General features: G+C 39.0%; 1 protein-coding gene across 2 annotated transcripts in view; it reads right to left on the bottom strand.

Annotated features, from left to right (window-relative positions):
• ABCA12 (ATP binding cassette subfamily A member 12) overlaps positions 1 to 14,517 on the bottom strand; it is a 186,707-nt gene that overhangs the window by 31,940 nt on the left and 140,250 nt on the right. For both annotated transcript variants that reach the window (XM_082397652.1, XM_082397653.1), the window contains 9 exons: positions 14,277 to 14,463; positions 12,254 to 12,472; positions 10,583 to 10,779; positions 9,644 to 9,804; positions 8,006 to 8,242; positions 6,175 to 6,325; positions 3,609 to 3,861; positions 2,923 to 3,009; positions 2,025 to 2,118 (listed from right to left, as the gene is read on the bottom strand). In XM_082397652.1, coding sequence (XP_082253778.1) covers positions 2,025 to 2,118; positions 2,923 to 3,009; positions 3,609 to 3,861; positions 6,175 to 6,325; positions 8,006 to 8,242; positions 9,644 to 9,804; positions 10,583 to 10,779; positions 12,254 to 12,472; positions 14,277 to 14,463 — 1,586 coding nt within the window. The remainder of the gene's footprint in view (positions 1 to 2,024; positions 2,119 to 2,922; positions 3,010 to 3,608; positions 3,862 to 6,174; positions 6,326 to 8,005; positions 8,243 to 9,643; positions 9,805 to 10,582; positions 10,780 to 12,253; positions 12,473 to 14,276; positions 14,464 to 14,517) is intronic.

The raw sequence follows: 14,517 nt of genomic DNA, 5'->3' as shown, positions 1-14,517 counted from the left end.
AGAGTCCTTGCATGCCTTTCACGCAGTTTTCCCCACTGTTAGCATCTCACATTACCATCATACATTTGTCAAAATTAAGTGCCTTGGTACATTACTATTAACCAATCTCAGAGCTTAGTTTAAACCACTTATTTATATGTTCGTAGCTTTCTGCACTTCCTGACTACTAACTTTTCATTGAAGTGTCCCGTGCTTCACTGCCATGAACTTTAGTTTGGGAAAAGCCTAGCACTTTGCCAGTTTTTCCTTCCATCTTTCACATGGTGTTCCAGAGCCTGAGGCTAGCACCACATGTGTATCAAGAGCATAATGTTGCAGGTTGCTCTAAAAAATGAAGGCTGAATTTCACCTTGCATCAAGTTTTATCAACTTGAAGGTCACATTCTATAATGCCACCAGTTTCATAAACAGAGATATCCTTATGTATGCAACTTAATTTTTAGCTTTAACTTTTTATTGACTTACGTTATACATACAGAAAAGCACACATATTATAAGGATACTGCTTGATGAATTTTGACAAACTGAACACACCCTTGAACCAGCAACTGGATCAGAAAACAGAACAATGCTATTACCCCAGAAGCCCCCTCATCACACTTCCTTCCAATCCTACCACTCCCAAAGTAACCAGCACAGAAGAGTTTTTCCCGTTTTTGTATTTTATATAAATGGAATTGTATCATATGTACTCTCTCGTATTTGGCTTTTTTCACTCATCATTTGTTTCTGAGAATATGATGTGTGTAGTGTAGATCATTCTCATCTTGCTGTATATAGAATTTCATTGTGGAAATAGATTACATTTGATTTATCTACTCTACTGTTGCTGGGAATTTGGGTGGCTATTACAAACGGTATTGTTATGAATATTCCAGTATATATCTCTTGGTGAATTTATTCACATTTCTGATGGGTATATAACAGGAGTGGAATTGCTGAGTCCATAGGGTATGTATAACTTAAGCATTAGTAGATACCGTCAATGCTTTTAAAAGCTGTTTACACAAATCTGGATTCCCATCAACGGAATATAAGGTTGAAAAAGTTTTAATCTACTGGGTTTTTTTAATTAATAAAATTTATCTAGATTCCAATTTTACATACTAAGTTAGTAGACTTTTACTGTGAACTAAAGAAAATACATGAAGGATTTCAGAAATTAGCTAGGTTAGATGAGGGATTAGAAAATGCTCTGAGTACTGGGTAAGAATAATATTTATATATGCAAGGATTTCAAAAAATGCTTGCTTGATCCCAGCTTTTATTGTTAGTCACCGTCTTACGTGAGACCACAAAAATAGGCTGCGTTTACTGAAAACATCTTTATTTTAAAATAGTGTACCAAGACAGTTTAGGACGTAATCATATGTCACTTTGAAGAAAATATTGCTAGATTCCTCTTCTATGGGGAGGTAAGTTGACAACATAGTGACTCTCAGAAACTAATAGTTACCTCTTCTCTTCAACAATCTTTAATTTTCCCAGTGAATTTGTTTTCCTTAAAAGTTTATTGAATTGATAGGCCTAGAAAACTAAGGTGTGTATTTATAGAATACAGACAGGGTGTTGGTTGGAGAATCTTTAATGTTTCTTTCAGGACATGGATTTTTCTTGAATCCTGGAGGTGCTGCTTGGAGACATACAGAGTTCTGTTCTGGACTTACACATTACTAACTTCCCAGATGACCACTATAGTAGCAGTCTCACTGTGTTTTCAAATATGAGTTATGTGAAACACAGAGCTTTCTGGTTACAACTGAACTGAGACCAAAAGCTCATTTTCTGTCAGCTTCCACAAAGACTGTCATAGAATCACCTACCTCAGGAAGTTTGTCCTGAGATGGATTTAAAACAGTGACCTGAAGTTCAGTGTTTTTCAGCTGCCCAGGTCGACATCGCTGAGCTACTAGCCTCCATACAATGAAATTATACCAACTCTTTGGTAACCTAGATAGATCTTTCAAGCTTTGATATTTATTCCTTTCTTTTTTCTACTTCCCTGAAAGTGAATTCCATCTTACCTGGATATTTTCTGAGCAGGAGCAAACACCAAAATTAGTGATAGGTTCTCCACTGCTGTTCCATTTTCCCAGACTGTCTTTGTTTAAACACCTTCTGCAAGTAAAAATGATATTGAAGTGAGGTATGTGTACATTTGCATGTTTATGTACGAGCATATAAGTGAGTATTTGGTATCAAATTCAGGTGTATAGTCCTAAGTTCAGTTTACTGATTTTTCATAACTTGAATATACATTGCACTACCATTTCCAAGTGATTTGACATTTTATGGGAGATTGAGGGAGAGCACTTAAAGATTAAACAGTGAAGAGACCAAAGCTCATTGAATTGTCTTAATGTGGCAGGATGGAACTTTTTGGACCCCTTTATCTTCTTTGCTCTTTTCATCCTCTCCTCTGAAGGGGATACTTTAGCAAAATAATGCACCGATGTCAGGTTTCCATGTGTCATGTACTATTTTGGAAGTTTCAATAAGCAACACTATGTAGTGCAAAAGCATGGGGATTGAACTCGGAAGATGTGGGTCTCAGCTTTAGCTACACAACCTACTTTCTAGATTTCTTTAGACAAGTTATCTTAGTCCACATGAGCCTCAGTTTCTTCATCTTAAAAATGAGATTAATAATTCAGTGACTGTTTAATGAAAATATGTACACAAACTTTACAAGTTATAAAGCACCTCTTTATTATTACAGTATAGCATAACCATGGAATGAACTAAAGGAGATAGATAAAATCTGTTAAAGATAGAGTTCAATCAGGGTGCTGACCTCCTTCAGCCAAATCACACACACTCACTTAACCACACTCCCCCACATACATACACACACGCATACACATGCACACACACACTGGAATGTTGAAAAAAAAAAACCAAAAAAAAACAAGAACCACTTACGGATCACTGATACTCAAACACATGTTGTCAATGCCAGGGAAGCTCCACATTGCTGAGACCAGTTCTTTTGTGCTTGGGTGAGAATTTCTGTAATATTAAAGGATAGAAACAAATTCATGATTCCTCCACTAGTCTCCCATATTAAACTCATGCTCATAAATAATTTGAAGGAATGAAATATGCTGTCTATAGGACTGCTTTCTTAAAAATCTAAGAAAGACTCAGACTCAGAAAAAAAATGGTCACCAAAAAAATAAGCACATGTCTCTATTTGGCTGCCTTATTATTTGTCACATGCATTTAGTGATCACCTACTGTATATATAACATTATATTACACAGAATTCTGACACTGCTATTCAATATTCGATAAAAAGCTATTTGCTATATATTACAACAGATTGGGAAGCCATACCTAACCAGGCTTTCCTGATTTAAAGTCTCATAATTAAAAATAAAGATGTACTATAACTTTATTTTTAGACAAACACAAAAATTCTTAAAAAGTTGTTTGTTGGTGACAGAAGTATCACGCTGCAATAAAGCAAACTGTGTATTCCTTTGGCAGGATCAGGTACTGTGGCTACTAAGTCCTTTATTCTTTAGCACTACATGGCGTTCATTCAGGCACAAGGTACCTCTGGAGGTGTGTGGAAATGTTGCTTTAGTTAAAGGGAAGAAACTTACGCATAGAAGGCTGTCTGTTCAGAGGTACCATAAAGAGATGGGGAGATCTGGATCTCTGGATAGCTGTTGCTGGAACTTCTTAGCGTGCCAAGGCCCATGGCGGTGGTTACAAAGATGATGGGGAGAATAACCTGAGCTATGAAACCTTTCCAGTTCCTGCGGGTGTGGTGGAACCTCTGAATGAGTATAGCCATTACCTTCTTCAGTAACAGTCCAAAACCACCCAATCTCTCTCTTCTGGTCAGGATTTTGTCTGATTAAAAAAAAAAAAAAAGATTTAATATGGTTCTGGGAAATCCTGATAAATCAAGAACTAAAGTAACTTCAAAACCTATAGATGAATGGTATAATGTGGCATGGTAGGAAAAGCTTATATTTTAAAGATTTGCATTTGAAGTTCAGCTCTTCATTGATCAGCTTTGGGCCCGAGCCTCTCCATCTCATACAGCTTCTGTAAAAGTGCTTTGAAAATTATAAATTACTATACACAAAATATTCTTTGTCATATACATAGTACTTTTACATGTCAAAGTGAGATATCTAGAATTTTATAAATGAATATTGTTCCCAATCTCTTAAAGTCTCAATGCAGAATCAGTATTACTACTAATTACTAATATTCAAGAGGTAGCTTCTATCAAGAGACTGAATTCAAATAAAATAAATAGAAATCAAAACAGCAGCCTCGTCTAACTCATTCCTATTGTGGGTAACTTAGTGATGGTAAGTGTAATTGGCTCTCACTGTAATGTGAGGTCCAATGAAGTCACCTTAAACATAGGAAAAGGAAAATGCTCTCCTCCAAAGTATAATTCTAGTTCAAATACCTATTCATTACATTCCTTTTAGAAATCTGGACTGATTATATGGCGTTTCAAAACTCTATTTTTACCGCGAGTCACAAAAAAGAACTCATTGGAAAAAAATGCCTACCCTCTTTCCGCCCAAACCCACCCCACACTGCCCTGAAATGCTTGCTCTTCAGGTGCTGAGTAGATATCCCATGGCTTCTGAGAGTGAGAGCAGCTGTGGAGGCCATAAACTGTTGCTTCCCCAACAGTGCTCATACAACTAATAATTTCAGCAGCCCCTCTAAAAATAGTTTCAAATATAACATTCCCTCCGAAGGCCTGCCACCAAGCGCTCCTTTACATGTGATAAGATGACAGTATTTGTCAACTCTGCGGATATTTTTAATTCTCCATCACAAATTATGCAGCACAAAAATCATGATCTTCATTTAGCTGATAAGGAAAAATACAAAGCTGCTTAATTTAAAATGAATTCCAATTAAATAGAGTGAACAAGTTTAAATGCAAACTCCTATCTCTGCAAAGCGGAACTGCAGAAGGAGCTGAATATTTTACGTTAATTAGTATGCTTTTCTGTTTCTTGAGAAATTACATGTCGATGACTTACAGGTGTATCAAATGGAGCAAATGTGCTTTCTAAAAGATAATGTCAATGAGGGGAACATTCTGACTGAAGAATAGTTTCAAATTATGAGACAAAGGCAGAGGCAAATACATAACATTTACTTCCTGAAGCAGATGACCACTCTCTAATCAAAGTCTTCCATTCCATAGTCTCGACAATTATATTCCCAAAAGATGATACCTGAGGAATCTAGCGGAGGACAAATGAGACTCCCAAGTTCCAGAATTATACAAACATTAGAGATTATCTTTTCTGAGTTTTCGAGCCAAGCAAATGTTTAATCACAAGTTCTAGTCCTAGAGATTTTTCCCAATTTAAGCAAACTGTTGAAATGACTACTCCATCGTTTATACATGATTTTACTATATGCTTCCTTAAGTAAATAGTGTTTCCAAAGGCATAAATTAACTGTCAGAAAGATAATAAGACAGGATAAAAGTTATTTTCAAAAGAGTCCAATCCCTCAAAGTCATGTCAAGAAACATGATTTTCCAAACATATCTTGTGTGAAGAATTGGGGGGAAACCTATTATTATAGATTCTTAACCATCAAGTACAACTTCACCAATTCAGAGATCCTCTCCCAAAAGCATCTTCTCAGAGCCTGAATTTTCTCAGCATATGAATCACTCAGAGGTGGGGGAAGGTTAGACATATTTTCCAATGAGGTCCCATAAAGAGGGATGACTCTTTCTTACAAAAAACCTTTTTTTAATGACTACGACCACCACTTGAACATGTGTAATAGCAGTGAGTGAGCTACCTTACAAGGTAACTTGGCTCATTGTTGGACACCACCAATTGCAAGAAGGATTTTAACTTGTTGAACACAACTCTGGAGTTGTAGTAAGTCACATCCTGAAAACGACTTCTGGTGGCTAGAAGGAATACTAATCACCACCCTAACAAGGAAGTTCTTTCACATTCTTCAAAATGTTTTTGAAACAGAGAATTCAATTTGGTTTAATAAATATTTTGTATATAAAAAAGAAAGCTTATATTTCTTTAGTCTTTTTAAATTTAGAAAGAAAATTTAAAGTTGAATTAAAAAAAAAATCTGTCCTGTGATTTTTCTCCCTTAGGTCATTTATTGGAATTAAGCAAAATGTGCACATTAGATTTATTATACCATCTCTGTCTGTGAAATTGCTGCTGCTCACAGATAAATCATCAGGAGTTGAGATGCCACTGGTACCGGAATTTCCAATTTTCTTTTGTGTTAAGTGCTCAAGACTCATATCATTATTCTTCTGTGACCCTTTAGTCAAGTTCAGAAAGACCTAGAAAGAGAAGCCAGAACACTTCATTAGTGTAAAACATGCACGTGTTTTCTAGTTTCTTTTTTTTTTTTTTAACATCTTTATTGGCGTATAATCGCTTTACAATGGTGTGTTAGTTTCTGCTTTATAACAAAGTGAATCAGTTATACATATACATATATCCTCATATCTCTTCCCTCTTGTGTCTCCCTCCCACCATCCCTATCCCACCCCTCTAGGTGGTCACAAAGCACCGAGCTGATCTCCCTGTGCTATGTGGCTGCTTCCCACTAGCTATCTATTTTACATTTGGTAGTATATATATGTCCATGCCACTCTCTCACTTTGTCCCAGCTTACCCTTCCCCTTCCCCGTGCCCTCAAGTCCATTCTCTACGTCTGCATCTTTATTCCTGTCCTGCCCCTAGGTTCTTCATGACAATTTTTTTTTTTTTTTAAGATTCCATATATATGTGTTAGCATATGGTATTTGTTTTTCTCTTTCTGACTAACTTCACTCTGTATGACAGACTCTAGGTCCATCCACCTCACTACAAATAACTCAATTTTGTTTCTTCTTATGGCTGAGTAATATTCCATTGTATATATGTGCCACATCTTCTTTATCCAGTCATCTGTTGATGGACATTTAGGTTGCTTCCATGTCCTGCCTATTGTAAATAGAGCTGCAATGAACACTGTGGTACATGACTCTTTTTGAATTACGGTTTTCTCAGGGTATATGCCCAGTAGTGGGATTACTGGGTCATATGGTAGTTCTATTTTTAGTTTTTTAAGAAACCTCCATACTGTTCTCCATAGTGGCTGTATCAATTTACATTCCCACCAACAGTACAAGAGGGTTCCCTTTTCTCCACACCCTCTCCAGCATTTACTGTTTGTAGATTTTTTGATGGTGTCCTGTTCTCTAGTTTCTAAGCTCAATTTTGATTTTAAATTTTTACCATATTTATTGAGACAAATAAGTACGACTTTAAGTGAACATTTTTGAGAGTGACTTTAAGTGAACATATTTGTATGTGAAAGATATGTGTTCTCTAAGTGAAGCAACATGTTTGTTCTCAGAAGTCAGTCTTACATATAACAATGGTATTGAGATAATTTTAAGATTTTCTGATTTTGTAAAAATGTTTTTTTTTAATTTTTAAATTTTTTGTAATCAAAAGCATCTTTATTTTTGGTTCCCTTCTTGAAATGTTTATTTATTTATTTAAGTTTAAAATTTTATTTATTTATTTTTGGCTGCATTGGGTCTTCGTTGCTGCATGTGGCTTTCTCTAGTTGTGGCGAGCGGGGAGTGTTACTCTTGGTTGCGGTGTGCGGGCTTCTCATTGAGGTGGCTTCTCTTGTTGCGGAGCATGGGCTCTAGGCACGCGGGCTTCAGTAGTTGTGGCCTGTGGGCTCTAGAGCGCAGGCTGAGTAGTTGTGGCGCACGGGCTTAGTTGCTCCGCGGCACGTGGGATCTTCCTGGACCAGGGCTCGAACCTGTGTCCCCTGCATTGGCAGGCGGATTCTTAACCACTGGACCACCAGGGAAGCCCTGAAATGTTTACTTTTTTTTTTTTTTTTGAAATGTTTACTTTTAAATATTTCTTTTCTTTCTAAAAAGAACTGTTCACATTTATTCTCAAGGAACAGCAAGTTAACCAGTTTTAAGCAAAAAGGAAATGTCCAGGTGTACCTCTTCCATGGTGGTATCTGAAATGCCGTAGCACCCGATGTTGAGGTCACTCAGGCCATTGTCCAGTGCTCTCAGGAGTGAAAGATAGGCCCCTGAGACTTTGGTGCTAAACGGAGGAAGCACGTAGACAAGCTCTCCCCCGATGTCCTCCTTGAGGTAGGCTTCAGGGAGATGTGACTGCATCACTGCTGTCACAGCTGTCGTGTCACATACTGTACTTGCATTTACATTTGGACTCTAGAGACGAAAAGAGAAGTTAAGAACTCCCTTGTCTTTACACTGTAGTGCCCAAGGGCCCCAATCAGAGGGCGGCAAGTGCTTTTAGGCCAGTTCAGACCTAAGCCAGGTAACACATCCCTCCTCTCGTGGCTTCCCGTCCCACTTGGGAGCCCTACACTTGCCTGTACGTCACTTTCTACTGGCTCCCCTCTCCCACCTCACCCTGTCCCTTCTCCAACCTCCTTGCCCACCATCCTCTTTTCCCTCTTATGTGCTCCACCCTAGTGACAACAGACTCTTTCTGCTGTCTGATGCTTCAGGCTCAGGCATGCTTCCTCCTCAGGGCCTTTGCAATTGTTCCTTTGCCCCAGATAGTGACATGGCTCACTCTCTGCCTGGCCTCAACTCTTGGCTCAACTGTCACCTTCTCAGAGACCCCTTCTCTTACTACCCTACTTAAAATGGCACCACCCAGCATTCCCCATGCCCCTTCCTCTGCTTTATTCTACCCATAGCATTTATCACCTGCTAATATTCTAAATAATATATTTATCAATTTTACCACTTGAATTCCCCATACTCCATCAGAATATAAACTCCATGAGGGCAGAGATCTTAATATCATCAGTTCACTGTTGTATCCCCAGCGCCTAGAACAGTGTCTTGGGCACATATTAAGACATCATATGCACCTAATACGTAAGTTTTTGAATGAATTAATGAATATAACAATGAACTACTTTTTTATATTTTGGAAGTCACATCCAGATGATCAGATATAAAATAAATGATAGTAGTCAAAACCTTTCTAATGGTATATACATCTGGCACAGTATTGATACCTATGCTATTTTAGGTGGTACAGGGAGCCTTAGTAAGCATTTTTGTTCTTCAAAGATGTGAAAGCACCACTGGCCTGTCTGTATTTATCTCCACATTGCCATTCAAGGAATACTGATCAGAAAGTGAATACATGACTGCATATTCTCTTCATTCGCTTTTTATAGAGCAGAAAATCTAATTTTTAGCTTTATAGGCTGAAATGCCAGGGAAACTAACAGGCTGATCCTCCGTCAGTAACCTCAGTACAGATCTTTCTTTTATCTAGCACATTGGTTCTCAGTGTGCAATCGCAGACCAGTAGCGGCAGCACCACATGGGCTGATGTGGACCTTGGCAGAAATGCAGTAAATTCTGGAGCCTCATACCGGATCTACTGAATCAGAGACTCTTGGGGGTGGAGCCAGAAATTTGGGTTTAACAAAAGACCTTCAGTGGTTCTGAGACTCGCTCAGTTTGAGAAACATGAACCTAACAGATTAATTTTAGCAATGAATAAAGTTGGACAGATTCTGCTTCTGTTTCATACAAAACTTAATTTACGGTCCCATAATGAGGTATGTTTTCTCTCCTACAAACCTTTTTCTTGGTGAGTGTGAGGTGATACCCGTCCCCAAAGGCTTCCTTGAGATAAAATGGTGACCCGCAGCAGCGCAACCCACCCTCCTCCAGGAAGGCGATGCGGTCACTCAGCACTTCAGCCTCGTCCAAATGGTGTGTCGACAGAATGATTGTTCTGGCTTGAAAATACAGAGGAGAACAACCAAGAATGAAAAGTGAAGCTGCAGTCCCCAGGATGTACTGAGTTAGCACAAGTAAATCCTGTGATTTATGAGGAGGAGAGTCACGTTTTACGGGCTAACTGAAAAACTGATCAGAGGAGCTTTCAAAATGAGAAATTCAGACGGGGTGTTCCTAAATATTTTTCTTATAAATTGGCAGCAAACACACATTGGTTATGCTGTAAGGCTACATGTCCATACTCTGTAGTGGGGGCAACTCCTCCTAATCCCTTAGTCTGTTCCCTTGGCTTCACTTCCATTCTCTCTCTTTCTTTCTGTCTCTCTCTCCCTCCCTCCCTCCCTTCACTATGAAAAAGCAGTAATTTTAAAGACTTTTTGAATATTCCTCTCTGATTAATCCACTCCACTCTGATTGCTCCTTTGCTTCACATCCTGTTAGCACTTATTTAGTCTGTTTTCAGTTTATTTTCATTTGTGTATGCTTGGTATCTCTAATTAGATTCTAAGCTCCTCTAGGCAGAATTTGGAACTTCTATTGGATTTGCATGCTCTCAAAAGGGCCAGTTAAGTGCTCAATTCACAGTGGGCATTATATAGATATTAACTAATTGATCCAGAAATTTAGCTGGGAGAAGAGAAGACCTCACAAAAGGAAGAGCACACCTTAGATCTTTAATGCAGATTATAAACAGAAAGGGCTTTAACTTCTTTGCGTGCATCCCAGAGGGCAAAATTATGACTGTTGCTTGGCTAAGTTATATGAAGATACTCATACCAGTTTTGTTCTTGGATATAACATCCCATATACTTCGGCGAGAGCATGGGTCAACTCCAGTGGATGGTTCATCTAAAATTACCACCCTTGATCCTCCAATTAGAGCTATGGATATGGATAACTTCCTCTTCATTCCTCCTGACAACGTTCCAACTCTCTTATGACGATGGCTATATAGTCCAGTATCTTTTAAAGTCCTTAAAAAATGATGTATAGTGGTTATTTTTTTTACAGACAGAAAATGTGAACAATGGAAAAATACGAAAAGCACCCTAAATGAGAGGTATTCACTAAGCAACTATTATGTGCTCAGCAAGGTAAACTATTGAAGATTCATGATACAGCTTTCTGTTACTTATCATCTAGCTGGAGGTATAAAACTAATACTCAGAAAACAACATAAGGAATATACAGCTCATTATTTCATTCGTTTGACAAATATTTATAGAGTGCCTGCCTATGTTCTGCCAGACTGTGTTTCAGGTGCTGTGGAAAGGCACTGAGCCGATAATGTTCCTAACCCATAAGGAGACTATGTTCTAGTATGTGTGTGTATCAGGAGGAATGTTGGGGAAATTCAGTAGATAAACATATTCCCAAGTAAGTTTATGATACGCTATTTCGTGATAAGTGTGATTAAAAAAAAAATACAGGGTATATGAGATGAGTGCCTGGGATATGCTACTTTAGGCATCTATTTTACACATGGTGGTCCCCTCAGAGAAGCTGACATTTGAGCAGAGACCAGTAAGGTGGAGGAGTAAGTCAAAGGGCTGTCTGGGGAAGGCTGCTCTAAGTAGACGGAACATGGGAAGCCCTGAGGCTGGAGCAGGCCTAGCATAACTAAGTGTGCGCCTGGGTGAGCGTGCCTAGAGCAGAGTGAATGGGCAAAAAGCAGAAGGAAATAAAATCAAAAGGATTGGAGGCAGGTCAGGAAGTGCCTCAGAGGCCTTGATAAGAACATTCCTGAGTTTCACACTGAGTGTGGTGAGAAGCCATTAGAGGGTTTTGACAGAGGAGTGACCTGGTTTGATCTGCAGTTTAAAAAGGTCACCTTGTCTGCTCTTTGAATAGACTGTACAAGGGAAAGTAGAAGCTGGGAGTCCAGTTAAGACCAGTATGGTAGGGACTTCCCTAGTGGTCCAGTGGTAAAGAATCCGCCTTCCAATGCAGGGTATGTAGGTTCGATCCCTGGTCGGAGAACTAAGATCTCACATGCCGCAGGGCAACTAAGCCCATATGCCACAACTACTGAGCTTGCGTGCCTCAACGAGAGAGCCCGCATGCCGCAAACTACAGAGCCCACACGCCCTGGAGCCCACATGCCATAACTAGAGAGAGAAAACCTACGTGCCACAACTAGAGAGAAGGCCGTGTGCCACAACTAAGACCCGAGGCAGCCAAGAAAAAAAAAGACCAGTATGGTAGCCACGGAGATTAGAAACAGAGGATTGGGGGTAATATGGGAGTCAGATGAAGACAGTTAAACAATTCCAGTATAATAACTGGCCAGTGAGGATAATGCCCTTAAATGTATACAATACTAGAAAAGTAGAAAAACTAAAAACAATTGTTTCCTGAGAAACTGTCTCCTACTGGTATTATTACTATAGCTTGACCTCTTTTTGAGAGGAGTTACCCACACATGTTCTCATTGCTGTCATATCTGACCTTTTTACTTCCTCGTGCAGCTCCTTTTTAGTCCAGTGAGGAGCTTTGATGGAGCCGTATAAGAGGAGGTGCTCCTTGGTAGTGAGGTAACTGAACAGGACATCATGTTGCATGCAGACCCCCAGGTTCTTCCTCACAGTGTGGAGATCTGTTTTGATATCTTTTCCATAAACAAAGATGGTACCTGCTGAGGCATCAAACAGCCCAGTCAACAGGGAGCTGGGAATGAAGAAACCATAAATTAGGTGTGAACCAGAACTCTGAGTTAGATTTTAGGACTAAATGTATCTCAGTTGTTAGCAAAAAATGTTACAGTGTATCTTCCCAGGCCAGGTCAAGCTATGAAGTAAAATGGGATTAACTGGGAATAAAAACTAAAATTACTTTTATGCCTCTAATAATTTAGAGTGTGATAGAAACACTATGTGATGATGATGATGATGATAGTGGTGGGGTGATGGTGGTAGTAATGACAGAAATGGTTGCGCTTTTTAACTGCAAATGCACTCCCTCCTTGAGCAAACTCCTGCACTTCCCTGGCATCAGGTAGTACCCATACGCAATTAAGCCTCAAATTTCTGTTTTTCACATGAACTTTGGTCATCTTCAGTCCCTTACTCTACCCTGTGACGAGAATATTCTCACCTACAAACTCCTCACCATATTTCAGATGGTCAGTAAACTGGGGAGTTATTTAATATCCATCTTCTCCACTAAAATGTAAGCTCCATGAGGTCAGGGAAAGGACTTGTTCTCTCACCACTCTCAGTACCTAACTAGCGTCTTGCACGTAATAGATCTTAAATGACTATTGCGGATTAAATAGGGAATCAATATAATATGTAATTCTTCCCATAAAAACATATTAAAATCAAATAACATATTTCTTTATATATTCTTTATATTCAGAAAACTGAAATGGGGACTTTCTCAGCTAAAATTATAGCCTCTTCAAAATCCTTCTCCATTACTTTTCTTCATTGTCCTCTTATTACCTGTTAGAAATCTTACATTTTAAGCACTGTATTCTTACTAGAAAGCCAACTCTGAATTGAAACAGGTCATATAAATGAGAGTAGCTGCATGTTCACTCATTTCATAACTCTCTCCTTTGTGCCCTTTTATTTACTAAAGATTAATTTGTGTATGTTTTGGCAGTCACTGAGCTTACTCACGATGATAGCAAATAGCATAGCCAACAACAGACGCTTGTTCTCAAGTAAGGCCTAGAGCACCAAGAGCATCGTAGAGTGGACTCCAAGCTAAGCCCAGTAGAGCACTGGAGGTGAGTCACAGAAAAAAATTCAAAAGAATGTCACTGTAAAAACATTTGAATCTTCTCCACTGGGATACAGGAAAACGCTAGTTAAGTGAAGAGAAAGAAAGAACAGCCCATGTACCACTTGTGGACTTTTTGATCTATATCTGATAGCTGGTGATTCTTTTCTTTCTTCATGAATCCAGGCAAGGGTTCCCTGCAATAGAGTGGCTGGGGCTGAGTGCGTTTATACCAAGGCTTGTGAACCCAAACTGGTACACGGGCCAGGATAAAAACGCAAAGAAATGAAATAGACTGAATGTATGAAAAAGTAAAGATTGGTGGGGACCAGGGATGAACCAGAAAGTAGACGGCCCCTTTGAGAACAGTCACTAACAAGCCCCAAAACATTGTCTCTACCTAAGCCTGTAGATCCAATGTTGCCAGAACTTCCTATTATCTAAGAGATAGCAGGAATACTTTTTATTGGAGAACTCTCCCATTTTTAAATGCTGGCACTGAAATTAAAAATTTTGAGAGGTACCAGTGTGCCAATATTAGGTAGACCAAATAAACCTATCTGGTGGGTCTGATCTGGACTTTGAGCTCACAATTCGGACCTTTGATTTAGACTCCATTTTACAGGAAACAACTTGAGCTATCTTAACCCATCTGGGAGCTGTAACAACTTTACATTTATGAAAGAAGTGAGGAAATATTAAGTAATACGCTTCCATGACACCTAAGTGTTGAAAAGTAACATACATGGTAGTAGTTTTCCCAGCGCCATTGGGCCCCAGCAATGAAGTAATATGCCCTTCATAAAAGTTCAGACTGAGGTTAGCAACAGCAATTTTTGAGCCATAGTTCTTTGTGACCCCATGCAGGGCAACCCCAACTGTGAGATCTTTAGGTTCAGACTCAGTGTTGGAGGGAAACATGTATTCAGGACCTGGAAAGAAATTAAGAAAAGAGTTGTAAGCTCACAAGGAAGAAAAATGAAGCT

The sequence above is a fragment of the Balaenoptera borealis genome (assembly GCF_965194805.1).
Source record: "Balaenoptera borealis genome assembly, chromosome: 6".
Classification (NCBI taxonomy): domain Eukaryota; kingdom Metazoa; phylum Chordata; class Mammalia; order Artiodactyla; family Balaenopteridae; genus Balaenoptera; species Balaenoptera borealis.
Note: the sequence above shows the minus strand (reverse complement) of the source record. Positions and strands in the feature narration are given on the sequence as shown.